The 26,751-nt window shown below is 58.1% G+C and overlaps 1 protein-coding gene across 4 annotated transcripts; it reads left to right on the forward strand.

The window, feature by feature from the left end:
• Positions 1-341: 341 nt before the first annotated feature.
• Positions 342-26,751, forward strand: FBXO42 (F-box protein 42). 4 transcript variants are annotated; one of them, XM_084821550.1, is made up of 10 exons: positions 342-491; positions 11,474-11,755; positions 13,826-13,942; positions 18,360-18,494; positions 23,072-23,225; positions 23,345-23,455; positions 23,548-23,644; positions 24,211-24,267; positions 24,957-25,076; positions 25,511-26,751. In XM_084821550.1, the coding sequence occupies exons 2-10, from the start codon at positions 11,491-11,493 to the stop codon at positions 26,633-26,635; spliced, it is 2,181 nt and encodes a 726-aa protein (XP_084677676.1). In that variant the 5' UTR covers positions 342-491; positions 11,474-11,490; the 3' UTR covers positions 26,636-26,751. The 4 variants fall into 4 exon arrangements, with proteins under 4 accessions (XP_084677676.1, XP_084677678.1, XP_084677677.1 ...); XM_084821552.1 differs by having other exon boundaries at positions 11,474-11,664; XM_084821551.1 differs by having other exon boundaries at positions 342-474.

Raw genomic sequence — 26,751 nt, forward strand, 5'->3', positions numbered from 1 at the left:
ATACTAGGCCTGACCCCAAGGGCGCCTCTTCCGGGTTTTGGGCCACGATGGGCGATTCCGCGCAGCCGCCAGGAGGAGGAGGAAGACGGCCAGCCGACCTCTCCAGCGCCGCTCATAGCGTCACAATCCCTTCCCAAGATGGCGCCCGCAGGGTCCACCCTACCGGGCGCGCCGGCACCCTTCCCAAGATGGTGGTCGCGCCGGGCTACGTGACTCTGCCCTCCTTTTTCTTCCTACCCAGCCGGCTCCTCCCTGTGGTGACGTGACGAGCGCCCCGCGCCTGCGCGTTCGTGACGCTCCCCCTTTCGCCCCCCTTCCTGCTCCTCCCCGGCCGGGGCGGCGACGACGGCAAGATGGCGGCGGCGACGGTGGCCGGGAGGGCTCAGGCTCCGCGCGGAGGCAGCTTGGGCTCTTCTGAGCGCCCGCCCCGGCGACAGGAAGGACTCTGAGGAGGAGGAGGAAGCGGCGGGGAGGGTGAGGAAGAGAGCCAGGTGAGGAGGGAGGGAGGACGGGCCCCCTCCCCACACACGCGCACCTGGGCGTTGGGGGAGGCGCCCCACGGTGGGAGGCGGGCGAGGGGCTCGAGCCCACCTGCGCGCCTGTTTGGGGGGCTCAACCGCCGAGCTTTGGTGAGGGAGGCAGCCCCACCCCCCTGGCAGCTCCCCTCCTGTGGTATTTGGCTGGTGGGGGAGAATAGAGGGGCAGTCTACCTGTGTGCCTGGAGAGGGTGGGGCTTAAATAGTCTCGTCCGCCCCACACCTGAAGACGAGAGTCCCAGTACTTCCATTAGGGGAGGGGTCCAGGGGGTTTCCCCAGTTGGGTGGTTGGGAGGTGAAAAGGGGGGTCTATCTTGGCCTCCCTTTTATTCTTCAGATACGTTTTAAGGCCTCTCCTTGGAGCTAGGGGGGAGTTGCATGAATGGGGGGGCTCTTGCCTCCTCCCCCAGTGCTACAGTATGTTCTCATACTGGACTTCAGGGTGAAGATGTCTGAGGTGAACCCCTTCTCTTCCCCCCCTCGCCACCCCACAGCAAGGTTAGAAAGTGCTGGGAGGGGGTTCCTGGTGTTGGAAGTGAAGTGGGGCGCCTCTTCCGGGTTTTGAGCCACTATCGTAGCTCGTGGGCTTCTCCTTCCCTGGGGGTAGCTGGTCTTGGAAGGTGGAGTCAGGAATCAATCTTGAGCCGGGGTCTCTACTTTGGAGAAAGAAGAGCGGGGGCAGAGCAGTGTCCTTTGGGGTCTGTGGTTCCTTTGCTCTGTCATGGGAGGAGAGGCTAGGCTGCTTGGAGCCTGGAAGGTGGGGGATCCCATCCTGACACTGGGCGTTTGGCAGTGCTGCCCTTGAGCCAGATCATAATCCAGGGGGAGGACCCACCCATGCCCAGGGTCAGGATAAATGTCCCCTTGCCTTTGAGAGAAGCCCCTGGGAGCTTAACCCGGAGGAAAAGGAGATGGGACCTGTGCTGGCTGCTCAGTTGGTGAGGAGGAGGAGCAAAGGAATTTGTCTCCTTAAAGCAATGCAGGGGGTGTGGAAGGGGGGATTTCCCACCCCCACCCCGCTTATCCCCTGCCTTCTTCTCCCCCCCCCCCGGGCTGTTCGCCGAGTCCCTCCCACCATTTGCCCAGAGGGACGGTGTTTTCTGAGAACTCTTGATCTGGTGCCACTGAGCCTCCATCGGCAAAGATGACACACGCTCCCCTCAGCCGCCCAAGGAGTCCTTGTTTTGTTTCCCATCCGTATCTTTGCACTGATGTGATGTGGCAGGAACATCCCCGCTCAGTGCACCTCTTGCCAGCAGCTGTGTCCAGACTTCCCATCGCCCTCGTGTGGATCTCTGTTTGCCAAACGCAAACTTCTCACCGTGTGAGTCAGTGACTTTGCCTTTTCGAGAGTGGCATCTTTGATGCGGGATTGACTTAGTGAGGCCTTTTTGATTTCAGCTGGTATGTTGTTTGCAGAATATTCTCAGTGGCTTTTCTTAAACAAAAGAACAGTTAAACCCCCTTGGTTTAGAAATGGATGCTGCATGTTCTGACTTGGAAATCCTGAAGTTGTATCATGAGTTTTAGAGGCCGCCCTAAGCCCAAATCCCCTCGTCGGCCACAAACAGATATGAGCTGCCCCTTCCCCCAAGTCCTAGGTGCGTGCGCCATGCAGTTGTGGACATCTGAGGAGCCATGCTGGATCAGGCCCAGGGTCCATCTAGCACAGCTTCCAGGAAGGCCATGGACAGGGCATGACAGGAGGGAGAGCACTCCTCTTCCATGGTCCTTCCCCCTCCCACTTCTGCAACTGTTATTCACGGATTGACTGTTTTTGAATATAAATTTCCAGTTAGCTCTCTTGGGATTAATAGCCAGGGTAGACATCTTCTCCTACCGTCTCTCCCCGCTTTAAAATCATCAAAGCCAATAGCCACGGTGCTGAAGGGAAGGCACTGAATGGGTGATCGGAGGAGCTCCTTCTGGCTGTGTGTGATCCAGGGATCAGCTTCCACCCTCTAAGCCATTCCAGAAACGGATGCGCATGTGAAAACGAGCAGAATATGGAGGAAGTTAGGATGCCCTCTTAGTGTCCACACAGCTCAAGTTCTGTGGGGAGAAAAGATTGTTTTTAAAAGGAAGTAATCTGTTGCTTTGTGCAGTTTCTGTATGGAAGCTTGGAAAGCGTCACTCAACTGACCACGCCAGTGAGTAAAGGCTTTTGTGAGTTCAGAAGGTGTTTTTTTCCCTGCTGGGCTGTCAATGTGCCCTATAAGGTGAATATGGTCTGTGTGGAGGAGCAGAGGTCTGCCTACAGCTATTGGTGAGCGCTGCTCCACCTCTCTGAATACCAGTTGCGGGGGGAGGCGGAAGGCTGTTCCCTCTGTGCCCTGCCTATGGGCATCTGGGCCCACCTTGGTCTCACTCAGCCGGGATGCCCTTCAATGTGGGCAGCGACGGTGACTTTGGGCCGCTTGGCAAGGGTGCTGCGCAGCATAACCAGCCAGAGCAAAGTTTCTGCCCGCAAGCAAAGCCGCATGGGATTTCAGTGTGCCTTTCCGGGTTTGCCGTCTGCTGAGCTTAAGTGTGACAGAGCCTCTTCCAGTTGCTCCCAGACCTGCTTCCGGACAGGGATGCCATGCGCATCCTCTTTCTGGCAGGAGGGGGAAGAAGTGGGCATGACTCAGAGTTCGTGCTCCAATTCCCCATCACCTGGAGCTATTTTGTGGCTTGGGTGCATGAGCTTATGTCTTTTGTGGAAACAGCCACCTTAATGTCTACTGCAGGCAGCGGAGGTGACGTTTTGCTTTGGCTTGCCCGACAGGTAGGGGGAGCCTCTTCAGGCCACCAGAAGAAACCTGTTTGCTGGCTCATGAGGAGGAAAGGGCTTAGACGGCTGGCAGAAGCTCAAAACATGGCAAGCCCCTGTAGGGCGTTGCCCTTCTAAGCGTGCAGCTTTGGAACAGCCAGCATGAGAGACCCTGTAATCAGAGATAGGGCTGGGGCAGAAACACCAGTGGAGGTCGCGCAGGAGGGCTGTTGTTGCAACGGGCACGTCTCTTCCTCTAATTTCAGCCGGACCCCATGGGAGGCAGCAGGCCTTTCTTGACCAGTTGGATTGCAGGCCTCGGGGTCTGTCCCTTTCTCTTCTCATCATGCAGTGGAGGGCTCTTAGGCATTTTGTGATGGTGCCTAGTTCACCAGCATTTGGGTGGGTGTGGGGGTGTCTGTTATCTTTGGTTCTTGCCTTGTTAAGTGTGGCTTCTCATCCCCGATGCTTCTGCTCGTTCCTGACTCCCCACCTCTGTCAAAACAGGATTCCTTCCCACCTTTCCTGGGGGCACTGCGACAAAGCCCTTTGTGCTCCTGGATGTCTAGTGGCCCCTGCGGTATGCGGGTCTGGAGAGAAATCAGCCTTGGGTGAGCCTCTCACCCTCAAGGGGTGCTGCCCGGGCCTTGTCTTCCCCCTCCGGGACCTGCCCCTCCAGCTAGAGCATGGCCTGCACCTCAGGGTCTGACAGAGTGTCTCCCATCTTTGAGCAGGGGCAGTGGGGGTGCCCTCTCCCAGCAGGCCGGGCAGGTGCCTTCCTCTCTTGGGGGCGGCTCTCCTTGCTTCAGCGCCTAGCTTGCCAGCCCTCTGCCCCACTCCATCTGCAGCCACTGCCATGTCAGGCTGGGGTGGGCAGAAAGTCACGCTCCAGACATTTTGGGCTTCAGCTCCCAGCATTCCTGGCCATTGGCCATATGCTGACAGGGGCTTCTAGGAGTCAAAGTCCAAGACACCTGGGGATGGGCCTCCTGCCCACCCCTGCACATGGGCTCTCCGCCATCATGACAAAGAGCAGGCTCTGGCGTCCCCCAGGCCACAGTGCAAAGGGCCCAGAGCCAGTCAAACCATTTTGGCCCAGGAGCCAGCAAATCATAGAATAGTAGGGCTGGAAGGGGCCCACAAGGCCATCGAGTCCAACCCCTTGCTCAATGCAGGAATCCAAGTCAGAGCATCCCTGACAAATGGCTGTCCAGCCTCGTCTTAAAGGCCTCCAGTGTGGGAGAGCCCACCACCTCCCCAGGTAATTGGTTCCATTGTCGTATTGCTCTTACAGTCAGGAAGTTTTTCTTGATGTTCAGCTGGAATCTGGCTTCCTGTAACTTGAGCCCATTATTCCGTGTCCTGCACTCTGGGATGATCAAGAAGAGATCCTGGCCTTCTTCTCTGTGACAACCTTTCAAGTACTTGCAGAGCGCTATCCTATCTCCCCTCAGTCTTCTCTTCTCAAGGCTAAACATGCCCAGTTCTTTCAGTCTCTCTTCATAGGGCTTTGTTTCCAGTCCCCTGATCATCTTTGTTGCCCTCCTCTGAACCCTCTCCAGTTTGTCTGCATCCTTCTTCAAGTGTGGTGCCCAGAACTGGACACAGTACTCCAGATGAGGCCTAACCAGTGCTGAGTAGAGGGGAACTAGTACTTCCCGGGATTTGGAAGCGATGCTTCTATGAATGCAGCCCAAAATAGCATTGGCCTTTTTTGCAGCCACATCACATTGTTGGCTCACATTCAGCTTGTGATCGACAACAATTCCAAGATCCTTCTCGCTTGTCGTGTTCTTGAGCCACGTATCCCCCATCTTGTAACTGTGCATTTGGTTTCTTTTTCCTAGGTGCAGAACTTGGCATTTGTCCCTATTAAATGTCATTCTGTTGTTTTCTGCCCAGCGCTCCAGTCTACCCAAATCACTTTGAATTTTGTTTCCGTCTTCCAAAGTATTAGCTATCCCGCCCAATTTGGTGTCATCTGCAAATGTGATCAGCATTCCCTGCACCTCCTCCTCCAAGTCATTAATACAAATGTTGAAGAGCACTGGGCCCAGGACTGAGCCCTGCGGTACCCCACTCGTTACTTCTCCCCAGTTTGAGAAGGTCCCATTGATAAGCACTCTTTGAGTCCGATTCTGTAGCCAACTGTGGATCCACCGGATCGTTGTTTCATCTAGCCCACTTTGAGCTAGTTTGCTCATCAGGATATCATGGGGCACTTTGTCGAAAGCTTTGCTGAAGTTGAGGTATATGATGTCTACAGCATTCCCACGGTCTACAAGGGAGGTGACTTGATCAAAAAATGAGATCAGATTTGTCTGGCAGGACTTGTTTTTGACAAATCCATGTTGGCTTCGAGTAATCACGACATTGTTGTCAAGGTGCTTCCAGATGGATTGCTTTATGATCTGCTCCAGAATTTTCCCAGGGATTGATGTCAGACTGACTGGTCTGTAGTTCCCAGGTTCCTCCTTTTTACCCTTTTTGAAGATAGGGACAACATTAGCCCTCCTCCAGTCATCTGGCACTTCCCCCGTCCTCCATGATTTCTCAAAGAGAATAGACAGCGGTTCTGAGAGTTCTTCTGCCAGTTCCTTTATGACTCTAGGATGCAGTTCATCTGGCCCTGGAGATTTTAACTCATTCAAAGTAATGAGGTGTTCCTTGACCATATGCCTGTCGATCTCAAGCTGCAATCCTGCCCCTTCAGCCTGTACTTCGCCTTTGCCAGGGGGGTCATAGACCTTCTTTTGGGAGAAGACTGAGCCAAAGTAGGAATTGAGCACCTCTGCCTTTTCTTTGTCATCTGTTATCGTTTTGCCATCCTTATTTAATAGCTGAACCACCATTTCTTTCCTCTGCCTTTTACTATGCACGTAGCTGAAGAAAGCCTTTTTGTTGTTTTTAGCATCCCTTGCTAACCTCAGCTCATTCTCAGCTTTAGCCTTCCTGACGCCATCCCTGCAATTCTGTGCTATCTGCCTGTACTCTTCCTTTGTTACTTGGCCTTCTTTCCACTTCCTATATGTGTCCTTTTTTGTTTTCAGGTCATCCCTAAGCTTTTTGTGAAGCCACATTGGCTTCTTCTGTTGTCTTCCACCTTTTCTTCTTGCTGGAATTGCTTGTGATTGTGCCTTGAGAATTTCCTTTTTTAAAAGCTCCCACCCATCTTGGACTCCTTTTCTCGCTAGCATCGCTTGCCATGGGACCTTGCTGATCATTGTTCTGAGTTTATGAAAATCAGCTTTCCTAAAATCCAGGATACGCGTTTGACTACACTCGGCTTTTGCTTCCCTTAGAACCAAGAACTCAAGTACAACATGGTCGCTTTCCCCCAGAGTTCCTGTAACTGCTACTTTATCCAAGAGCCTACCCCAAGCCCTGGCAGTAACAAAGGACACTCTTGAATGACTGGCCGTTTGCTGTGCCTTTATGATACCAGTCTGAATTCTGAGGAAAGGCCTCTTTCAGGATGTCCACCAACTTGATGCCTTCTGGAGAACCTCCCTCTGTTCAGGACCTCCCCCCACCCCCGGCCTCAGGCTTCATACTGTCCTCCCACAAAAAGCGGCAACGTTGGGTTCTTGCTGTTGCTGCTGGTTCCCCAAGGGGCTTGTGTGGGATGGGGGAAATGCCCTGCACCTTTTCCCACCTGACTGCGTCTGTCTTCCATCCCACCAAACCAGTGCTACTGTGGAAAGGAGAGCCGGTAAAGGCAGTCTTGGGGGTCTTCCTCAGTCAGCGGGGGCTGGCCCTGCAAGTGGAAGAAACTCCTCTCCCTGTAACAGGCATTCAACTTGAATCGCGGAGGCAGACTGAACAAGTGTGGCTGTTTCGCATGGTCTCAGGCAGGTCGTCAGAACCCAGCAGGGCTATGCGGGGTGTCAGCAAAACGTTGAGGTTTCTTGATCCTCTGACCTCAGGAGCCCCCTCCCCCACAGGCGATTCCAGGTGGTGGTCTCGGGTGCTTGCAGGGCCCTGGCCAGGCCTTTGGGGTCTCCAGTTGCCCTGTGTGGGGTGAGAGTTGGGCCACTCCTGGGGCAGGGAGAAAGGTAGTTGGCCCAGGGCCAGGACCCCCACTTCAGGCACAGAGTGACCCACAATCCAACCCCAGGCAAGCCCGTTTGGGCCATGTGCATCTGCCAAACATGCATTTAAGGCATGGGCCATAGCTCATTGGGCAGAACCCCTGCTTGGCCTGCAGAAGGTCCCTGGTTCGATCCCCAGCAGTGTCTCCAAGCGCAGGGATGGGGGAAGAAAGGCTCCAGTCTGAAGCCCTGGGGAATTCCTGCTGCCATCCGCCCAGAGAAGACTGAGCTGGGGTGTGACTTGATATATATTCCTTCCCTCCTAAGATCAGCCGTGGCCGACAAGCTGCTTTCTGGGAAGCTAGTCCTTGTTGAGGAGCCCCAGAGTTCCCCAGAAGGACCCTGACCTGCTTGGCGCAAAGCCTGGTCAAGCTGCCTCTTGGAGGGCCTTGGAGGAAGAAGGCAGTCACTCTTTAGGGCAAGAGGTCTTAATTAAGCTAGAACAAAACCCAGCCCACCCCTTCCCGCTGGTTCCCTGCAATCACGTTTGGGAATAGCAAGAATATCGGCGATTAAATATTAGTGTTGATATTTGTGGCAGCTAATACCAAGAATGATAAAACATAACAAAAAATCAGTCAAAGATATTAAAAACCTAAACTGTTCCTGCCAGTGTCAGTTGCATGCGGCTTTCACTGTGAGACAGCAGCTCCTGACAGCTCCATCCTGAGAGGGCGACTGTCTCCTCACTTGGCACTGGAAGAAAACAAAAACTTCCGCTGTCTTTCCACCCAGCTGACCCAGGCAGGAGAGCTCTGGGCATGGGTGGGGGCTTTGTAGCTTGCCTTCCCACAGCCCCTCCCTGAGACCTGCTTGTTGCCAGGGGGCAGTTAAAGCTGGAATTGATTGGCTGGTTAAGTTGGCACAGCCAAAGTTTCTGGTCCCTGTTGGAGCATCTCTGTGTTTGGGGCTGCAGCTTGGTGCCTTTAATTAAAGCTCTGGGAAAGACAGCCACAGCTTTTCCTGTCATTCCGATTTCATGCCTCTTTCATTGCAAGACTTCTCTGAGCCATTTCTGGCAGGGGTGCCTTGCTCTTTCCACATGAGAAGCCAAAGGCCTACAATTACCCACTTACCAGAGTCTGAATTGCCTTTCAAGTGCCTCTGTCTGCCGGGGTGCCGCTGCATTGAGCTGATGGCGCTGGCAGCAACAGGGGAACGCAGCACCGCTGAAGTTGGTAGGTTTCCCTCCCTTCTCATCCTCAGCTCCGTTCCCTCGGCAGTTAATTCGGGCCGCCTCACCCGCATCCTCATGACAAGGTTCGCTGCCCCGTTCTTCTGCATCTTCCTCTCCTCCCCTCCTGTCCCCTGTTCCCTCCCATTTGTCTCTATCCCAGCTGCAGCTCCGCTACAGAGCTCAGGGTGGCGCATTTGCGGTTGCCCTCTTTGACAGTTGCAGCAACCCTGCAGGGTAGATCTAGGAGACTCACCCAGGGGGCACTTCTGTGGCTGAGCGGAGATTGAACATGGTTCTCCCTGGTCTCTCCATCCCCACCCCAAGCACTAGCTGTCTTCCAAGGCCGTAAGCCATCTGTGAGGGCCGGTGTGGCCTGGCGTGTCATGCAGCTCTTGGCTACCCCTGCTGACAGTCCCCCTTCCCAGGCGGTGGAGTACTGCCAAAGCCCTGCGAGCCCCCTAGCCCCTTGCTTGCCGGTAGGGAAAGTAGAGAGCAGAGCCTGACCAGGGGCTGGAGATCCCGCAGTGAACCTGGCCTGCGGGGTGCGGGTGTATCTGCAGCCCGGGGCCTGCTGGCTGCGGCTTGAGAACAGAGGGGTTTCAGAGCAGGCGCCCAGCGTTGTCTGAGCACCCGGTGCTTCTTGGGATGAAGCCAAGGCCTTTCTTGAGGGTGCAGAAGGGAGTCCTCATGCCACACATGCAGCTCTGCCATGTCTCCGGGTGGGACTTGCTGGAGGCCACGGTTTGCATGTTTAATGCCCGGCCATCTCTGCGGTCTCCAGCAAAAGCCAGCATGGCCTGGACGTTAATAATTGAATACGCCTACCTGAAGCCCTGGCATCAAACCTAAATGACTGCCTGCTAAGCTGCCCATCTCCTGCTTGAGGGCAAATATTTCTTCAGGAAAACAACACGTGTGTTGTAACGTCTGAAGCCTGTGCATGCAGCTGGTATGAAACCTGGTGTGTAGCTCAAGATTCAGAAGCCGAAGCACCTCTGCTTAGAAAACCCACGTTCCTAGTCCTTATTGCTGTGAACGTAAGCTCAAAAACATGTCTAACAGTTACCTAACTGTAGCACCTCCCTCTCCAGCTATGGCTCTGAAGCAAGCATGACTTCTGTCTGCGCTCCCTGCTGTTCTGCACGTGTTGGAGGAAGAGAGTATGGCTAGGATGAGGATTGCTGCCAGTGTTCCCACTTGGTTCCCCCTGCTCCCCAGGCCTCTGCTCCCTTGCTCCTCTCTCTCTTCTCAGGTTCCTGTTTGTGCCATTCCGTCTAAAGTCTTTCTCAGAATCGGTGCAAGAGGTTCATGGAGCAGCTGACCAAAGCTGGCTTCACAGAATACACCCCCTCCCCCAGATTTCCATGCCTGTGGGGTTTATTTTTAAGGCCTAGGAAAGTGGGCAGGTGTCTTCCTAGGGCCAGCCAGAGAACCCCCCCTCTCATTAGGTGCGTTGCCTGGCGCTGTTTGACACAACAAAATGCACCGCGTGTGCTGTGTTAGTCAGAGCAGGCTGGGGAGGGGGAGGATGTTTTCTGGGAACATCGGAGGTGTTGCTGCCTCCGCCTTGTGACTCCTTTTCTGAAGGAGCAAAAGTTAAAAGCCGGTTGGCGCAAAGGCAGAGGGAGTAATTAGGGAGCAGCTGTGCCGGGAAGGGACCACCCCAGCGGACTGCTGTACAGTCAGTGCTCGGTTGTCTGGAGGAAGTGCCAGAGGGAGCTCCTCAGCAGGCCGCTTCCTTCAGAAGGGGAGCTCATGCTCTGTGGTGCACACTCGTTCTGCTGCTCGCACCCCCACAAGAAGCTTCTGCCAAGGACTCCCCCTGCCTCCCCGGATGCTGCAGTCTAGCCCGATATAGTGCTCACTGACAGCGATTATGGGGCAAACGGGGCCGCATCCACCCCTCCCCAGCAACCGGATCCTTGTTCCAACCAGGACTGCCAGAGCCCTGGGATGTCCAGCAGGCCGAGTGGGGGCTTCACCTGCTCTGCCCTCCTTGGCCACGTCTTCTGAGCCTCGTTGTCAATCCACACCCTGGAGCGCCCCTTCCCCCGGTGGGACTAGGGGCAAAGGGGTGGGATGACCAGCTGGCCCCTGACTGCAGCACCCTCCCCTGGGGTCCCCGAAGCACTGTTCTGGACGCACCTGGTCTGCAGGGCAGAGGGAGGCTCCAGGCCCATCCAGAATGAATGTGCCGAGGGAGGGTTTGAACCCCCGCCCTGCCTGGCGGGGTGGGGGATGGGGATTTCGGCCACTGAGCCCAACTGGCCACGTTGCCATTTCCAGTTCAGCCCCCGCCCGCCCACCAGTCAGGGCTCAGGTGGGTCCGGGCCCTCTTGGGCTCCTGGGCTGCTGCTGGGCTTCCCTGCCCATCGCAGGCTGCGTCAGAAGGGCATCTGTCCAGTCTCCTCAGGGGAGGGACGAGGCTGCTGGGCAGGTTGCTGGTGCCACCGGGCATAGGGGGTGGCAGCCACTTGGCTGACCCCTTCAGGCAGGTAGCACCTCCAGGTCATGGGCCATCCTGACCCCAGACAGGGTCAGGGCTAGAGCAAAAGACGAGGTAGCCTGATGTGGGGCTTCCAGCCCGCCCCCCTGCTACGCCCAAGAGAAGGTGATTCCATGGGAATGTGCAGGCTGTGGTGGGCTCATCAGCAGAGCTGCTGCTGCTGTGGTCTCCAGAGTTTCCTGAAGCGGCTGGGTGTGGCGGCCGTTCCGAGCAAAGTACGACAACGCCCGTCACTGAGGCGGGGCAGGGAGGCGCATCCCTCCTTGCCTTCTCACGCAGCCTCTCTGGGAAAGCCAAATGGTGGCCGGGGACCGGGACCTGAGCTGGCTGCCTGTGGGGAGCGCTGCAGCCTTGGGCACCTCCCGAGAAAGCGCGAGGTCCGTGACCACTTTTCCCCTCTCCCTCCTGCAGCGGCAAAGGGGCACGCCATGGCCAGCTCCTCCGACAGTGACGATGACAGCTTCATGGCTGTGGACCCCGAAGATGCTGTTGCAGAAGCGGGGACCATGGAGCAGGACGAGGGGCCGCGGGCTAGACCCCAAGCAGAGGGGGAGCGGACGGGAGCCCGGCACCAGCGGTCCATGCAGGAGCTGCCGGAAGAGGTGCTGGAGTATATCTTGTCCTTCCTCTCGCCGTATCAGGAGCACAAAACCGCCGCCCTTGTTTGCAAGCAGTGGTATCGACTCATCAAAGGTACAGAGGGGCCTTTTTCCTCCTCTGTTCTAGACCTTCCAGCCCAGACAGGCTCTAGGAAGCCAGTGCTGTTCAGCAGGAAGGCAAGGGGGGCTTTGTGTATTCCTCATTCTGGGAAGCCGTGATGTTTACTCTTGGTAAATCACAGTCCAGAGAATCTCTGATCTCTCAAGTCCCTAGCCCTTAAGGCAGAGAGAGAGAGAGATTTCCTTTTGCCTGGAGAAATACCAGAAGCAGGGCCTTGTTTGGTCAGGATGTGGGTGGGCTGAGGAGAGGATCCTCTGCGTTCTGCTGGTCCCCTCACTCTTCCCCATGCTAGATTGGGCCAGTGGAGCTGGCCAGGGGGCAGATGGGGAACGGGCACCACATGGCTTCATTGGCATAGTCTCAGCTGCCACCTTCAGGCGGCCTCTGGGGCAGGAGGTGGCATTCCCTCGGTTCAAGTATTTTTCTTCTCCTTTGCACCTTCCTGGACTATGAAGCAAGTTGTGTTGTTCAACTTCTTAATTGTGGTTCTGTACTGAATTACTTTTGGAGTAGCTTTTAAAAAGAAGACAGAAAGAACAGAAACTGTTGGATTTCTTTAAAGCCCCAAATCTAAAATCTGTAACATAGCCAGGCAGTCCTCTGGCTGAAGGAAGGGTTACACCTTGAGAGGGCTGGAAGTCAGAGGCCTGTGCAAGGAGGTGTGTGTGTGTGTGTGCGCGTGCATGAGAGAGAAAATGGGTTTACCCTGGAGAAACTAATGCTCCAGGCACCCAGAAAGCTTGATTATCTTGCTTTTCAACCATCAGTCCTCAAAATGGTTTAGAATATTACTCAAATACAATTTGCAATCCCACCCCCCCACCCTGCCCCAGGTTCCCAGTACCTTAGTCCTCCGTGTAGGACGTGGTTCTGCTGCAACTGCTTACTGCATCTGACCCAGAATCCAGCACTTCCAGCATCTTGTCTCTGTCTGGCCTGTCTGGGAAGCCCCCCAAGGAGGGCGTGGAGGCAGGAGCCCTCCCTGGCACTGTGCCTCCGGAGGCTGGGAGGCAGAGCTGGTGTGACCCTCTGGATGGAGCGTCTGTGAGCTGTCCTGGCTCCTTGTGGATTGGCCGCCTCCCCCTCCTCCTGGGAAAGGAAAACTGCCTGAGGCTGCAGACTCTCCGCTGACGCCACACTTTGTGGCAGTGAATTTCACACACTTAATTGTGCACTGTGTGAAAAGGGGCTTCCATCCTTCTCGCTGCCCTGAATCTACTCTCCGTTATCTTCACGGAGTAACTCTGATTTCTTGTGTTGGGAGAGTGAGGAAATGTTCTCTCCTGCATGTTGTGCACAACCATATACTATCATGTGTGTGGCCAGCTGCGTGCACACGTACACGCTGATCTCTCTTTCCCAAAGGAAACGGCTCCAGAAGCTCGCAAGGAAGCTGCTTCACCCCACCCACCTGGTGGTTTCCCTTTTATGCACCTCCTCCAGCATTAAGAGATCCTTCACCATCCCCCACCCCAACATCTCATGACATGGACCCCTGCCACACGCCAGGATCCTCTTGGCTCCTAAACATACTTAAGCATTGCCCTTTGGCTGGGGCCCCCAGAAGTGAGAGCCATTAGACCTGCAGAGAGAGGACCTTGCGTGGTGGGGTAGGGATGTTGCTGATTATGGAGGTCGGGGCGGGGGGGAGCAGGCAAGGCCAGATGTTGGGGGGCAGGGCTGCCATCCTGAGATCAGTCCAAGGCTTCCTTGTTCTCCTGTGGCCATGGCCACCATCCCGCCACTGTTGCTTCATGCCTGGGGACATGCTTTGGGCTGTCCTGTGGCCTTCCCCATGTGCAACAGAGGCTCACCAGAGGGCATGTGCCTCTCCAGGGCTGCCAGCTGCTGATGGCTGGTCTTCGCTTCTGAGAACAGGGTCCCCTGTTTTGCTTGCTGAGTTGTGCACTCCCGACAAAGAGAAACGGGAGAAGGTGGGTAGCAGATGGTGCCTTGGAAGTTCCCCCAGCTCCCTGAATTGGAGCGTGCACTCCCTACTCAGGCCGCTTCCTCCCGTCACACCTCTGCTATCTCCTGCTCCAGGCGTGGCTCACCAGTGCTACCATGGCTTCATCAAGGCCGTGCAGGAGGGGAACATCCAGTGGGAAAGCCGCACGTACCCCTACCCCGGCACCCCCATCACCCAGCGCTTCTCGCACAGTAAGTACCTGGCGGGGCAACATCTCTGCATTTGGAGGGCAGTCTGAACACTCAGCTTCCAAAAGGCTGGAGGTGGAGCTGCTCCCGGGGGCCTGGAGTGCCTGCCTGCTCAGCTGTAGACAGAGCCCAAAGAGAGCAGGGGAGGCATGGGGGCGGCCCCAGCATCTGCAGGGGAGCAGAGAGGCTGGGCGGCTGCGGGGTGGCACTCAGGGCCGGTGAGGAACGGCTCCTGAGGCAGGTGCCGAGGGTACAGCCACACCCAGAAGAAGGTGGTGATTCCACAGCACCTTTGCTGGGAGTGCTTTGTAGAGGACCTCAATCCTCACACGGGCCCCTGCCCTTTGGCCCTATCGTTGAGTCTCAGTCGACAGCCCCCCGGGTGGAGGCTGCCCCAGCCCGGCTATGGATTGGGCATGGGAGAACTGTAGCCCGGGACAGAGCCAAAGGTCCTGAGTTCCATCCCCAGCACTTCTGGGTCAGGCTAGAGATATCCCTGCCTGTGGATGGCCCAGAGAGCTGTGATTCTTGGGCAGTACAGGAGGGAAGCGAAACGAAGCCCTGGAGGGAGAGCTGGCGCATGTTGACACTGCAGGGCTCGAAGGACCTGTGGACTGACTCAAGGCAGCGGCTTCTCATGTTTCCCTGCGGGGGCTCCCATCTGCTGGGCCTGCCCTGCCTGCCCCCGCCCCTTCCTGGGAGCGGCTGGAGGTCAGGGTGATGCCTCCCTCTGTTCCAGCGCCTCTTGACAGCCCCGCTCTTCTCTGTCTCCTTGGCAAGATGGCGGCCTGGACGGGGCAGCTGTTCCCTGTGTGTGTGCATGTGCGTGCACGCACTTTGAAAACTCCTTCCTGCACACGCCATGCTTTTGTGACTCGCTCCGGGGGTGGGGGTGCCCTGTGGGGCAGGCTTCAGGGAGAACAGGCCTAGCCCAGTTCTGGATTCTTCCCACTCAGTCTGCCTTGGGCAAAGGGCCTCTGATCAAACAGGCCTCCATCGCTTTAATGCCACCAAAAACGGGCCCATCGTCCAGGTGCCAAAGAGGCCTTGCAGTCCAAGACCCGTGTGTGGGGGGAGTTTATACTGGAGTTTGGAGGGCACACCGGCCCCATGGCTGGCTGGAGCTGTGGGCTGGGCTGAATGGAGCTGCAAGGGGTGAAATGTTTGCCTTGGAGAACCAGCCCCTCGTGTCTGCCTCATCCTGAGTCTTTTCAGCTGTGAGGAGTTCTGGGACCACAACTGAGGTCCTGAGGCCCCTCTTTCTCCCCTTCCCCCTTTTAGGACCCAGGCTGACCCCTGTCCGCAGGGGCACGTCCATCCCCCAAGCCCAGGATGTGCGGGGGCAGGACTCTGCAGCTCAAGGGCTGGAGTGGGCCCTGGCGTGGGGGTCTGTGTGTCACCTTCTTGGGGAAAGCAGTCTCCTCCCCCAGCACACGCACACAAAGGGTTTGCAACATGTGCTACAGGACATATTTCACACCCCTTTCCTTTCATTGCCTTTGAAAAACAAGCCATCTTCTCCCTGTTGGGATACTTTGTTCTGGCTCTGTGAGCCCCAGCAGAGTGACTCAGGGCACCGGAGTGCCATCCCCATCCTCCAGAACTCCCCCTCACCACTTCCTCTGGCTCCCGAGACTTCCACAGGAGCAGCCTGACGCTTACCTGCACAACCATGTGGGCTAGAAACTTGGGATGGCTCAGTAGCAAAGTTTCGGCTTGTGTGTGGGATCTTAGTCTCCACCATATTTGGGGTCTGGAAGGAATTTCCCACCAGGGCATGTACCCGGTCACTGGGGAAGCTTTCGCTGCAGCCGAGAAGCCTGGCTCGCTCACATTCATTTTCTGGGACTGGCAGGGGAGAGGGGCTTTCCCGTGATAGGAAGCAGCGAGGGATGGAAGACGTGCAGAGCTCTGGAGGCCGCAGAGCAGAGCTTGGAGTCTGGGGGCAGCGTCTCGGAGCCTCTCGGAGCAGCAGACTCTTTCCGGGGCTGGGCTTGCTCTGCGCGCCCCCACGGCTGGTGGAAGTGGCGTTGTGTGGCACAGAAGCTGGGCTCGTGGCTTCTTTTATTGGGGGGGGGGCATATGGCTTTTCCAAAACAATTTTTTTCTAGAAGTCTTCCCGTTTTTGCTGAACAGAAGTGAGAAGGTTCTTCAAGGTGGAATTATTTTGGTGCAGGATTAAAATACCCCTGTGCTGTGGACAATATGGGTGCCTGTCAGCCTGCCTTGTCCCTGGTCCCAAAGGAGAAGAGGAATTTCCACTGGACCCCCCCCCCCCAGCTGTTCGGCTGGCTCAGCTGTCACACTGCAAGAACGGGGGGTTTGCCAAGAGTCTGGGAGTCTTCCACCCACCTTTCCTCAGGCAAAGCTGCCCTGGGGCCCCCGGGCTCCACTGGCCTGTGGCGTAGCACTTCTGCTGAGCATGGAGACCCTCAGCCTTGCGGGTAGTGGCCAGGATCCCAGCGAGCCCACAGCATGGCTGCTTCCAGAGGACACTCTCGGCCCCTTTGCCTTCCCTGCACGTGGGGTCTCAGCGGTGGGGGTGGCTGCTTCCTCCATGCTCCTTGAGGGCTGGCCAGGTGGCTTCTCCATCTCTGCCATGCGTGTCGGAGGCCTGGGACCTTGCATTGCCTGTCAGCCCGCTCTCCTGCTGAGGGCCAGCTCTATGGTGGAGCATATCTGCCTGCTCTTGGCTTACCAGGGGCCGGGGCTCAGGGGCAAAGCCTCTGCTTTGCAGGCAGGCGGTCCCCGGTCAATCCCCAGCAGTGTCTCCAGGCAGGGCTGGGGAAAGCCCCAGCCTGAAACCCCGGGGAGCCATTCTGGCCCATCTGTGGCAGCAGTCTTGGGCTAGATGGAGCCAGGGGGTCTCCCACTGTTCCTGGGGCCTAAGATGAGACACCCAAAGGGGTGTGACATTGACGCCTGCATGGCCCTGTGGGCGTCTTCCAGGTCGCAGGCATTTTCTGTCTGAGCGAGACCCCTGGGGGCACTGGGCAAACCCTTTGGAGATGATCGTGGGGTTGGGGCTGGGTGGGAACATTCCGGGCCAACCTTTCCTGGGTTGTCCCTGCTTCACTGCATCTTGGCCCCCTTCCTGTGCTGTGTTTGGTTGGAGGCCTTCCTGGGCCGGAGTACAGAGCTTCCAGAGCCCTTGCTCGCCGGCTCTCCCTGGGCAAGCGCCCTGGCTGTGACATCTGGAGTTGCGCTGTGCGAGACACTTCCGGCCACGCGTGCTCTGCGCCCGTGGCTCAAGGCCCCTTGCAGGTTTCTGGGGCCCTCTTCACCCCCCTGGCGTGCTTTGGCCACCTCCTTCCGCTGGCCCCGCTCTGGCAGTCGAGGGCTCCCTCGAGGCTCCCCGGAGTTTTGCCCGCCACTGTTCCATGGCAATTAGACCTGGGGGCGGGGGGTCTGTCTCTTTGCCTTTTGTCACAGGCCTGTAGCGAGCCAGCATGGCTCCTGGCAGGAAGGCTCTTCCCCGCTCTCTCTCTCTCTCACAGAGGGCACGAGGGGCTCATCAGAACATCAGAGCAGCCCTGCTGGATCAGACCAAGGGTCCACCTAGTCCAGCATTCTGCTCCCACAGTGGCCAACCGGCTGCCCCAACAGGAAACCCATAAGCAGGACAGGAGTGCAGCAGCACCCTCCCGCCTGGTTCCCCAGCAACTGGTGCACATGGGCATACCGCCTCTGGCACATGGCCATCAGGACTAGTGGTCAGTGGTAGCCTTCTCCAAGGATTTGTCTAACCCCATTTAAAGCCATCCAAGTTTGTGGCCATCGCTACATCTTGTGGACTCGAGGGAGGGATCCGTGTCAATCCTGCTGGGTTTCTTCACAGAGCTTGTCTTCTCCTAAGGAGCAAGGACTCCTCCTGTGCTCTGGACCCAGCTGGCTGCATCCTGCAGACGGTGCTGTGAGGGTCCGTGCCCCCTCGGCCCGCCTTCCCGTCGGCAGCAAGGGTGCTGCAAGGTGCAGAGTCTCATCGCCTGCTTTGCGCCTTCCCAGCAGTCTGCCCCTGTGGCTTTCTCAGCAGTTCTCTGGGCGGCTCGCATGAAATCCGGAGGGTGTCTCATCCCCCACCTGGACAATTGCGCCAATAAAGCCACAATGCTTTCAAAGGAGGACACAACACGGGTGGAGTGGGGGGGGCACAAAGTGCCAAGTAAAATAAAACAGGACAAATCCGGTAAAGCTTTCTAGCTGCTGTTGACCCCCTGGGATAAAAGGGACATCACCAGGTTCCTGCAGGCTGTCGGTGAGCAGGCCCAGAGGAGCAGGATGCTGGCGCACCCCCTCCGAAGCCTCTCCACTGGGTGGGGGCTTCGGGGGGCGCCAGTTCCACGTCTCCGGCTGGCCTTTGGCCCGGCCGCTGTGGCTGCCTGTGCTCCAGCCTGCCTGCCTTCTGCCTGCCCCTCTCCAGGTGCATGTTACTACGATGCCAACCAATCCATGTACGTCTTTGGGGGCTGCACGCAGAGCAGTTGCAACGCCGCTTTCAACGACCTCTGGAGGCTCGATCTGAACAGCAAGGAGTGGATCCGGCCCCTGGCTTCAGGTGAGGGGCGGCGGCAGACTGTGCCTGGGCACTGCAGCGCTGGGGCAGGAGGAGGGAGGCTGGGGCCCGGAGCAGGGGTGCCCCCAGCAGTCGGCCAGGTTTCCTCTGCCAAGGCCACTGGGCGAGGTGGCTCTGGGCCGGCTCCAGCCTCATGACTCAGAGCCAGGGAGCACAGACTGGGTGTGGCTGCACAGGGATCTCGGAGGCATCAGGGGGCCAGAGGGCCTTGCTCTCTCTCCAGCTCACCTTTGCAAGGGGTTGCATGCGAAAGGCCCTTCTCAGTCCCCACATTGCCTCTGATCTGCCTTCTTGCTGCCAGCAATGAAACTTCACGTCCTGAGTGTTCAGCTCGTTACTTCAGTTCTTGTTTCAGAACTTCCGCAATTTCATCCCATCCTTTTCCGTATCTTCCAAGGGTAATGCTGTCTCCCTCCCTCTTCAGCCTCTTTTCCACATCCTGTTTCTCTCTCCTGCACCTGATTTTGCATTTTGTTTTGTCCTCTGTGCCATCAAATTATTTATACCGATGGGGTGGGGGAGGTTAATGATCTTGGGTATGGTCCATTTGTCCCCCTCCCCCCTCCAATTCTGTGTTACTTTTCAAGATTTACTTAGAAGACTGCTCAGGCTTGAAGCCTCTCCCTGGCTCTTACTTTCTTCTCTCCTGGCGTTCCTTTTTCCTCTGAACGTCGGCCCAAGAAAGCGTAGAAGAGGGAGAGGAACGTCTTGCTCAGGGACTTTCGGAATGCAGACCGGCAAGGGAGGCCTCCGCCATGGCTGTGGTTGTGGTGGCTGCTCTCTGCAGCTGGCAAGGCAGCCCTTGCCTCCCTCCAGAGTGGGGGGAGCAGGGCTGCAGGGCAGCCCCCTTGAGCGGCCCCGTGAGGCCAACAGCACCTGCCTGCCTGCTGGTTTTTGCCGCAGAGCCAGCCCTGTCCCGGGGCCAAGCGCTCCCTGTCATCTTGGGTGTTCCCGGTTCAGGTGTTTGGAAGAGCCGATGGGACCTGTCTCTGCCATTTCCCCCCGCAGCAGAGAAAGGAGTGTGGGAAGCAGGTTCGTTCTCACAGTCTTCAGGCTCACCCTCAAGGAACAAGGAGAGGCTGGGGCCTGATTCCCACAACAGTGGTGATCCCTTTTAGAAGAAACCTCGAATGGCTTTTGTCATTCAAATCCCCTTTTGTTTTCAGTGTTGCGAGTTACCCCTGGAAATTAGGGGGAGCCTTTTAAATACAGGGCCAGGCCTTGGGGTGGAGAAGTGGCCCTCCCGCCACCCCAGAAAAGGGCCATTGGAGCCCTTTCTCCCTACATCTTTCCACCCTGCATCTCCCCTCCCCACCGCATGTGCTCTGCTGATGTTGCTTGGGCTCTCTTTTCCTGTGCTTTTTACAAGGCTGCCATTGCTGTTGTCTAGCCCTCACAGTAACATCCCTCTGTTCCGAGAGACCTTACAATAACGTGCCAACTGATTTTCCCACCATACGGTGCTCGGTTTTAAAAGAGCCAGTCCAGAGGGGGGTCCTGTTGGAGCTGAGCCCCATCAGGCGGGCCCCTTCCCCGGGGAAGGACTAGTACTGCCAGCCATCAGAAGCACCTGCTCCAGGTCCGGCCACAGCTGGAACCTCCGGGCAGGGGGCGCAGGCCGGCAGGCGCTGCTGCGTAGCTTCCGTGGGCACCACAGAGCTCCCTTGCAAGCTGGCTGGGCAGCTGGAGCAGCATGCACTGGATCTGCACCCAGAAAAGAGAGCAGGACGTGTTTTGCGGCAACCCTTTTCCTGGGAGAGCTCAGCGCAATAGGGCAGCAGCTGTGGCTGCAGGGTTGTGCCCAGAGACCCCAGCCTCTGGGGGAGAAAGGCAGTCCTGCTGGAGTGAGTCCCGTGCTGCAGCCTTCCCCAGCCGCTGCCCTCCAGGTGTCCTGGACTGCAATTTCCAGAATCTGGGAAGCACCAGGTTGGCGAAGGCACTTGGACAGTGTGTCGAGGCAGAATTCACCTGAATGGCTGCATTTCAAAAACGAGCCCGGGGCTGGAGCAGAGGCTGGACCAGGCGGCAGGCCAGTCCCTGCAGGGATTGGTGTTTCACCGCCACCGACTTGTGGGAAGTGGGTCTGCGGACTGCCCTGGGCACTGGCACGCCACCCGCAGCAAAAGCCACCCCACCTGGCCCCGGTTGCTGTGGTCGAGCGTGCCTCTCCCGCAGTGGTGTCGGTGGACGTTGGCTCGTCAGTTCCCCCCGTCTGACAAAGGGCCCAGCTGTGACTCCTCCAGCTTTGCATCGGGAAGGGGAAGCCGCCCTCCGTCAGTGTCACCATAATTACCAGGAGCCCGCAGATGCATCACCCAAATTCCAAAATACTTGTCAGTCAGCCTGACAGGAAATTATGGGTTGTCAAACACTTCCCCTTTAAACGGCTGCCTTGCTGCTGAATAAAAGCAATAATTAACTTGTACAAGGAACAAGTAGCTTCCAGCCCATTCTCCTCACACGTTGAAGGAAAGTGGGAGTTGGGTTCACATCTATCCAATGGATCACTCCACTTCTTGCAAACAGAAGCAAGATGTGGCCTCTCTCTCGGGGGATCCAGGAAGACGAGCCCACCGCATACTCAGAAGTGGCGGCAACAAGAAATATAGGCTGCAACTTGACCCTCAGAAAACGGTGGTGCTCACAGGGTACCAGGTTGCCATAATGGACTCCAGCAGTACTGCCAACATTGGAGAAGGGTTGCACGTTCCATGCGTCTCACTTTCATTTTTAAAGAAGCAAGTTCCTAGTCCTTATGAGGACAAATATGTACTTGCATCGTCTGGTGGAACTGTGATGGGCTGAGCCAGGCATGGTCCATCCTGCACAGTTCCTTCTCCTCTTGCGTTCTTTCCTTTGTACATGGGGAGACAGATGCTCCCTGGGGGAAGAGTAGCCGTTCCACATGGAGTTGTGAGCTCCAAGGCTCTCCGCATGGCCAGTCCCTTCCGCCCCCAGGACTCAATAGCGAAGTTCCCGCCAGGGCTGGCTATTTCTGTCCAAGGCCTGCTTTGCCTTCTTTGCTTCCTATGGAATTCTGTGAGCCTCTCCTGGGACTGGCTGGATCCGTTTACCCAGGAGCCCCGTGGATCCGGCTTCAGGGCTCTAACTTTAGGTACCTATTTTTGCAAAGTCTGGGCCCATGAGCATGGCAGGCTCAAGCTGCAGATGGTCCTAAGGCCAATTTTGGTATTGGATTCTTCCGGTCGCTTCAGCCTGGCCCGGAGGTGGTGGTCATGTTCAAAGTGTCCGTAACGCCAAGTTCCCAAAGAGGCCAGCCAAACCTTCCCCCTTCCTCTCTGGGCATAGTTACCTTTACTGCCCTGCTGTGTGTTGGGCAGGGGACTGAAATAGTCCTCCCCCCACCCTCCACCTCACTTTCCCAGTGAGGGAAATGTGCGTGTTCTCCTCTTGGCTTCTGGCGACCAAAGGTTAGAGCCCCAATCTCCCTCTCCCCGGGAGATGTCTGTGCTGAATGTCTTGAGAAGGAGTTCTTGGTGTGTATTTTTTAAAATATTTTTATGGTTTGTGTACACCAGCTTTGAAATCTGTAGATGTCAGCCGCTTATAAATATTCATAAGTAAGTAATGGGCCATCTTGGACTCTGGTCTGCTGTGGCCAGCCACAGCCCCCTGGGCTCTTCCTAGCCAGTGATGGGACAGGGTGCTGGGACAGACTGACCTTGTGGCCTTCAGCATGCAGAGCAGGTGTTCCACCCCCAATCCTTGCCCTCTCCCCTCAAGATCCGTTTCCGGCGAGCTTTGAACACCCCAGCCCTCACACCACAAAACACACTTTGAACACCACAGGGGGGGACACAGTCCCATAGAAGGGGCTGCGTGAAGGCACTCCAAGCTGCCCCCCCTTTTGGAGTCCTGGGGCGTCAGTGCAAGGGGAGGTTTCTCGACTTGTCTTCCCGACCAAGGAGCAGAGGGAAGTTCATTGCCTGCTAAGCAAACGTCCTCTGCAGATCCATGGCCTTTCCCTCAATTCTGCAGCCCATGTCATCACAGGCCCTTGGGTTTCTCTTCTTGTCTCCCCCCCCCCCTTGCAATGGGACCCCTTGCCTATGTCGCTCACCTCTGGGTCATGCCACAGTCAGCGCTGCCAGGGACTCTCCAGATGCCCCCGTTGTGGGAAATGAGAAGGACGCCTCCCAGCCCAGCACCTTGGTTTGGGCTCTGGGTCCACACAGCCTCTGGGAGGTGGAAGGGAGCTCAGCAAGGGGAGGGCAGCCCCCCAGATTCCCCCAGCCCTCTTGTGCTCAGGGGCTCAGCTGCAGTGCCTGCCTCTCCTGGAGACGCAAGTTGGTCGGCCTCCACACCAGAGTGGGGAGCCTGGCCCCAGCTAGACTGTGGTTTGGGGCATCCATGGGTTGCCTGAACTCTGGCTATTGCAAGCCAGTTAGCAAGCGAGGGAATTGGGTGGGGGCTAGGGCACAGCCCCAAGAGTCCATGGCCAGAGCCAGTGCGTTGGGTGCTGGTGCCTAGAACCTCTTGCAGCCCATGTCTGGTGTTCTCACCCCCCTTTTCCTGATCTCTCCCCTGTCCCCGTATAGGCTCTTACCCTTCGCCAAAGGCAGGAGCCACCCTGGTCGTCTACAAGGACTTGCTGGTGCTGTTTGGTGGCTGGACACGGCCCAGCCCGTATCCCCTGCACCAGCCGGAGCGGTTCTTTGATGAAATACACACCTACTCACCTTCCAAGAACTGGTAAGAGCTGCCGGCACTCCCACCTCCGCCCCAGGCCTCCCTGTTCTGCAGAGGAAATGGGACCGCGGGAGGCAGGCCTGTTGTGCCGGGCTCAGCCCATCCACACCTTCCTTCCGCAGGTGGAACTGTGTGGTAACAACCCATGGCCCCCCGCCAATGGCTGGCCACTCCGCCTGCGTGATTCAGGACAAGATGATTGTCTTTGGGGGCTCCCTCGGCTCTCGGCAAATGTAAGTCCGTTCTCTCCACATGCACGGGTGCACGCACACTCAGCGTTCCCCCGCCCTCTGAAGGCTCCTTGCGTGTTGCTCTTTCCCTGCAGGAGCAGTGATGTCTGGGTGCTGGATCTGGAGCACTGGGCCTGGTCCAAGCCAAACGTCTCTGGCCCCAGCCCTCACCCCCGAGGGGGCCAGTCGCAGGTACCCCTTTCCTCCTCCACCTTGCCCATGCCAACACGGGGGGGGGGGCTCCTCCCACTCTTCCCACTCCTTCCTCTCCTCCCTCTGGCTCCCTGAGAAAGACCCGGCTGGGCTTGCTGGAGGCCCCCGGCCCTAGCGATCGGAAGGCACCAGGAGCCCCACCAGGCCTCCTCCAGCCGTGGCAGTGGCAGTCCAGCGTGTCAGGCAGGGCTCCTGCCCAGGACCAGACCTGAGCACTTCAGCCACAGGCAGCACACCAAGTGACTGGAAGGACCTTGGAGCGCTACTGCCGGCACCAGGCTCCCTGGGCCTGATAGAGCTGGCTGCCAAAAGTGCCTCCCGTGCCTCGGGGCCTGGCTTTCGGAGGAGCCCACGTGCACCTGGGTGGCTTCCTGCTCCTTCTAGCAGGAAGGGCTGGGGACTGAGCCCACAGCCTACCCCCCCCCCCATGCCCTCTGATGGCTGAGACCGTGGCTTTGGTGGCCCTGGGCCTGCATGGCTGCGGAAGCCAGCCGGGTGCACTCTGGGCTCCTGCTATATCAGCCGTTTCTCTCCCTGCCCCTCAGATTGTCATAGACGACGAAACCATTCTCATTCTCGGCGGCTGCGGGGGCCCGAATGCGGTGAGTAGGCAGTGTGGGGCTGCTCGAGAGCTCTCCCTGCTGTCCCTCTTTGATGTCCCTGCACTGGCACCCTTGCTTCCATTTCAAGGGTCTAGTCCACATGTGGGTGGGTGGGTGGGTGGGTGGGGCCTGCCAGTGCCCTTGCCACTGCAGCCTCCCATTACTATTTTCCCCTCCTGCTCAGAGAGGGGGGCTCTCTAGCCTGCTGTACTCTGTGGTTTCTCTCCAGAATGAAACCATAAAGTACAGTGGGCTAGAGTGGCAAAAGACATTATAGCCCCCCTCTATGCTATGTGGCTTCCTAAGGATCTTCTTGAGAAGCCAAAGAGCTTGTAGGGCTAGAGTGGCTCCCTCTCCCTTCCCTGCCCAGGGAGGAGGCATGGCAGAGGAAGGGGAGGCTTAACCCTTGCCTCTCCACCCCCCAAGAGCCATGGAAGACGTCCTACCACCCGGGTGCTGTTAAGCCTAGGAAAAGCCGTCTTCCTCATCTGGGCCTGGCTCGCCCTCCTGCCCTTCCCCGCTCGCGACCTCCAAGGTGGCTTGGCAGCTGACAGAAGCAGTCCACGAGCAGAACGCCAGGCAGCCCCACTCCCTCCTCCTCAGGGTGGAGGTGGGGGCTCCGGCACCTCGCTGCGCCCTCCCCACCAGGCGCTCATCGGGGCCCCCCTGTCTCCACATCCCCCTTGTAGCTCTTCAAGGATGCCTGGCTGCTGCATATGAGTGCTGACCCTCCCTGGACGTGGCAGCCCCTGAAGGTGGAGAACGAGGACCAGGGAGCCCCCGAGCTCTGGTGCCATCCAGCTTGCAAGGTGAGGGGCTGAGTGGGGGGGGCTGTTCCACGGGGCGGGGTCCACTGGCAAACGCGCCCTCTTGGCCCATTTCCGTGCCAAGGGGGGCAAGAATGAGGCTTGGTGCCGGTCCCATAACACAGTCTCACAACTGGTGGCAAGTGGGCCTGCAGCCAGAGATGCCCTGCCCTCCCGCTGCTTGCAGGCATGGTTCGGGCGCCCCTTGCCTTGCCTTGCCTTGCCTTGCCTTGCCTTGCCTTGCCTTGCCTTGCCTTGCCTTGCCTTGCCTTGCCTTGCCTTGCCTTGCCTTGCCTTGCCTTGCCTTGCCTTGCCCCCCCACACATAGGGCTGCTGTGGGCTCAGGCTGCTTGGCCCTGTGAGGTGCAGCTGGAGCTCTGCTGCCCCGGCAGAGGCGGTGATGCCGCTGTGACAAGGAGGTGTCTCTTCCTCTCCAGGTGGGCCAGTGCGTGGTGGTCTTCAGCCAAGCCCCCAGCGGGCGGGCACCTCTCAGCCCCAGCTTGAACTCTCGCCCGTCGCCCATCAGCGCCACGCCGCCCGCCCTCATGCCCGAGACACGGGAATACCACTCCCAGTCCCCGGTCCGGACCGCAGACGAGGCACCCTGCGTCAACGGCCGCTGGGGTACCCTCCGGCCCCGGGCACAGCGGCAGACGCCGTCTGGGTCCCGGGAAGGAAGCCTCTCCCCGGCCCGAGAGGACACTTCTCCGGTGCTGAACGGTGGCAGCGGGGGCTTATCACCCAGTGCTACGGCCCCGGGCAGAGCCTCTCTGGACAGTCCGCTCCAGGCGCTCTCTCCCAACACGCCTGCCACTGCTGAAGGCCACGACCTAAAGGCAGGCATCTCCCTGGCCCCACGGCGGGGCTCCCTTCCGGAGCAGGACCTGCGGTTGGCAGCTGTGGACCTCGCCTGGGAGCCCAAGCCCCCGCTCCCGCTTTGCCTGCCGGATGGGGCGGAGAGCAGGACGGTCAGCCTCAGGAACCCTCCAGAGCAGACGAACGGTGTCCACACCCCGCCCCCCACGACTGGCTCCCTGGCGGGGGCCGTCTCCCCCGGGACGCTGCGCCGCAGCCTGGAGGCAGTGAAGGCCCTCTCTTCCAAGGCCCCCCACATGCTGGCGGGGCTCAGCCCTCCCGCGGCCGCCTCGCCGGGGTCCCCAGGCAGCCAGGGCAGCAGCGCCAGTGAGGCTGCGGGGGTGGCCCCCACCTCTCCTCGGCCCAGCTCCGCCCAAGGGGACGGGCACGCCTTGCCGCCCATTGCCCGGCGGCTGGGCCACCACCCACCCCAGTCGCTGAACGTGGGCAAGCCCCTGTACCAGAGCCTGAACTGCAAGCCCATGCAGATGTACGTCCTGGCCGTGAAGGACCTCAAGGCGCGTGGGCGCGTGCAGTGGAAGCTGTTCAGCAGCAGCGCCGTGGTGGGGCCGCCCGAGACCAGCCTGCACACCGTGGTGCAGGGCCGGGGCGAGGTCGTCATCTTCGGTGGCCTGATGGACAAGAAGCAAAACGTCAAGTACTATCCCAAAACAAACGCCCTGTACTTCGTGCGGGCCAAGAGATGATGGGCGGCAGCCCCCCCAGCCGCCCCTTGAACCCTCCAGACCCCTCCGTAGTGCTCTCTTAAGCAGGCTGTGAATTCCGGGCTCCACCCACCAATAAAAAGATCTAAGCCAACGCC

This window comes from Heloderma suspectum, chromosome 15 (genome assembly GCF_057233095.1).
Source record: "Heloderma suspectum isolate Gila_16-S chromosome 15, 16-S_ref, whole genome shotgun sequence".
NCBI lineage: Eukaryota > Metazoa > Chordata > Lepidosauria > Squamata > Helodermatidae > Heloderma > Heloderma suspectum.

Coding starts and splice junctions, on each gene's coding strand:
- FBXO42 (XM_084821549.1), top strand. CDS start 11,125: ATGTGGGGCTTCCAGCCCGCCCCCCTGCTACGCCCAAGAGAAGGTGAT. Junction 11,756..13,825: donor GTGGTATCGACTCATCAAAG/GTACAGAGGGGC, acceptor CTCCTGCTCCAG/GCGTGGCTCACCAGTGCTAC. Junction 24,268..24,956: donor GCTGCGGGGGCCCGAATGCG/GTGAGTAGGCAG, acceptor TCCCCCTTGTAG/CTCTTCAAGGATGCCTGGCT.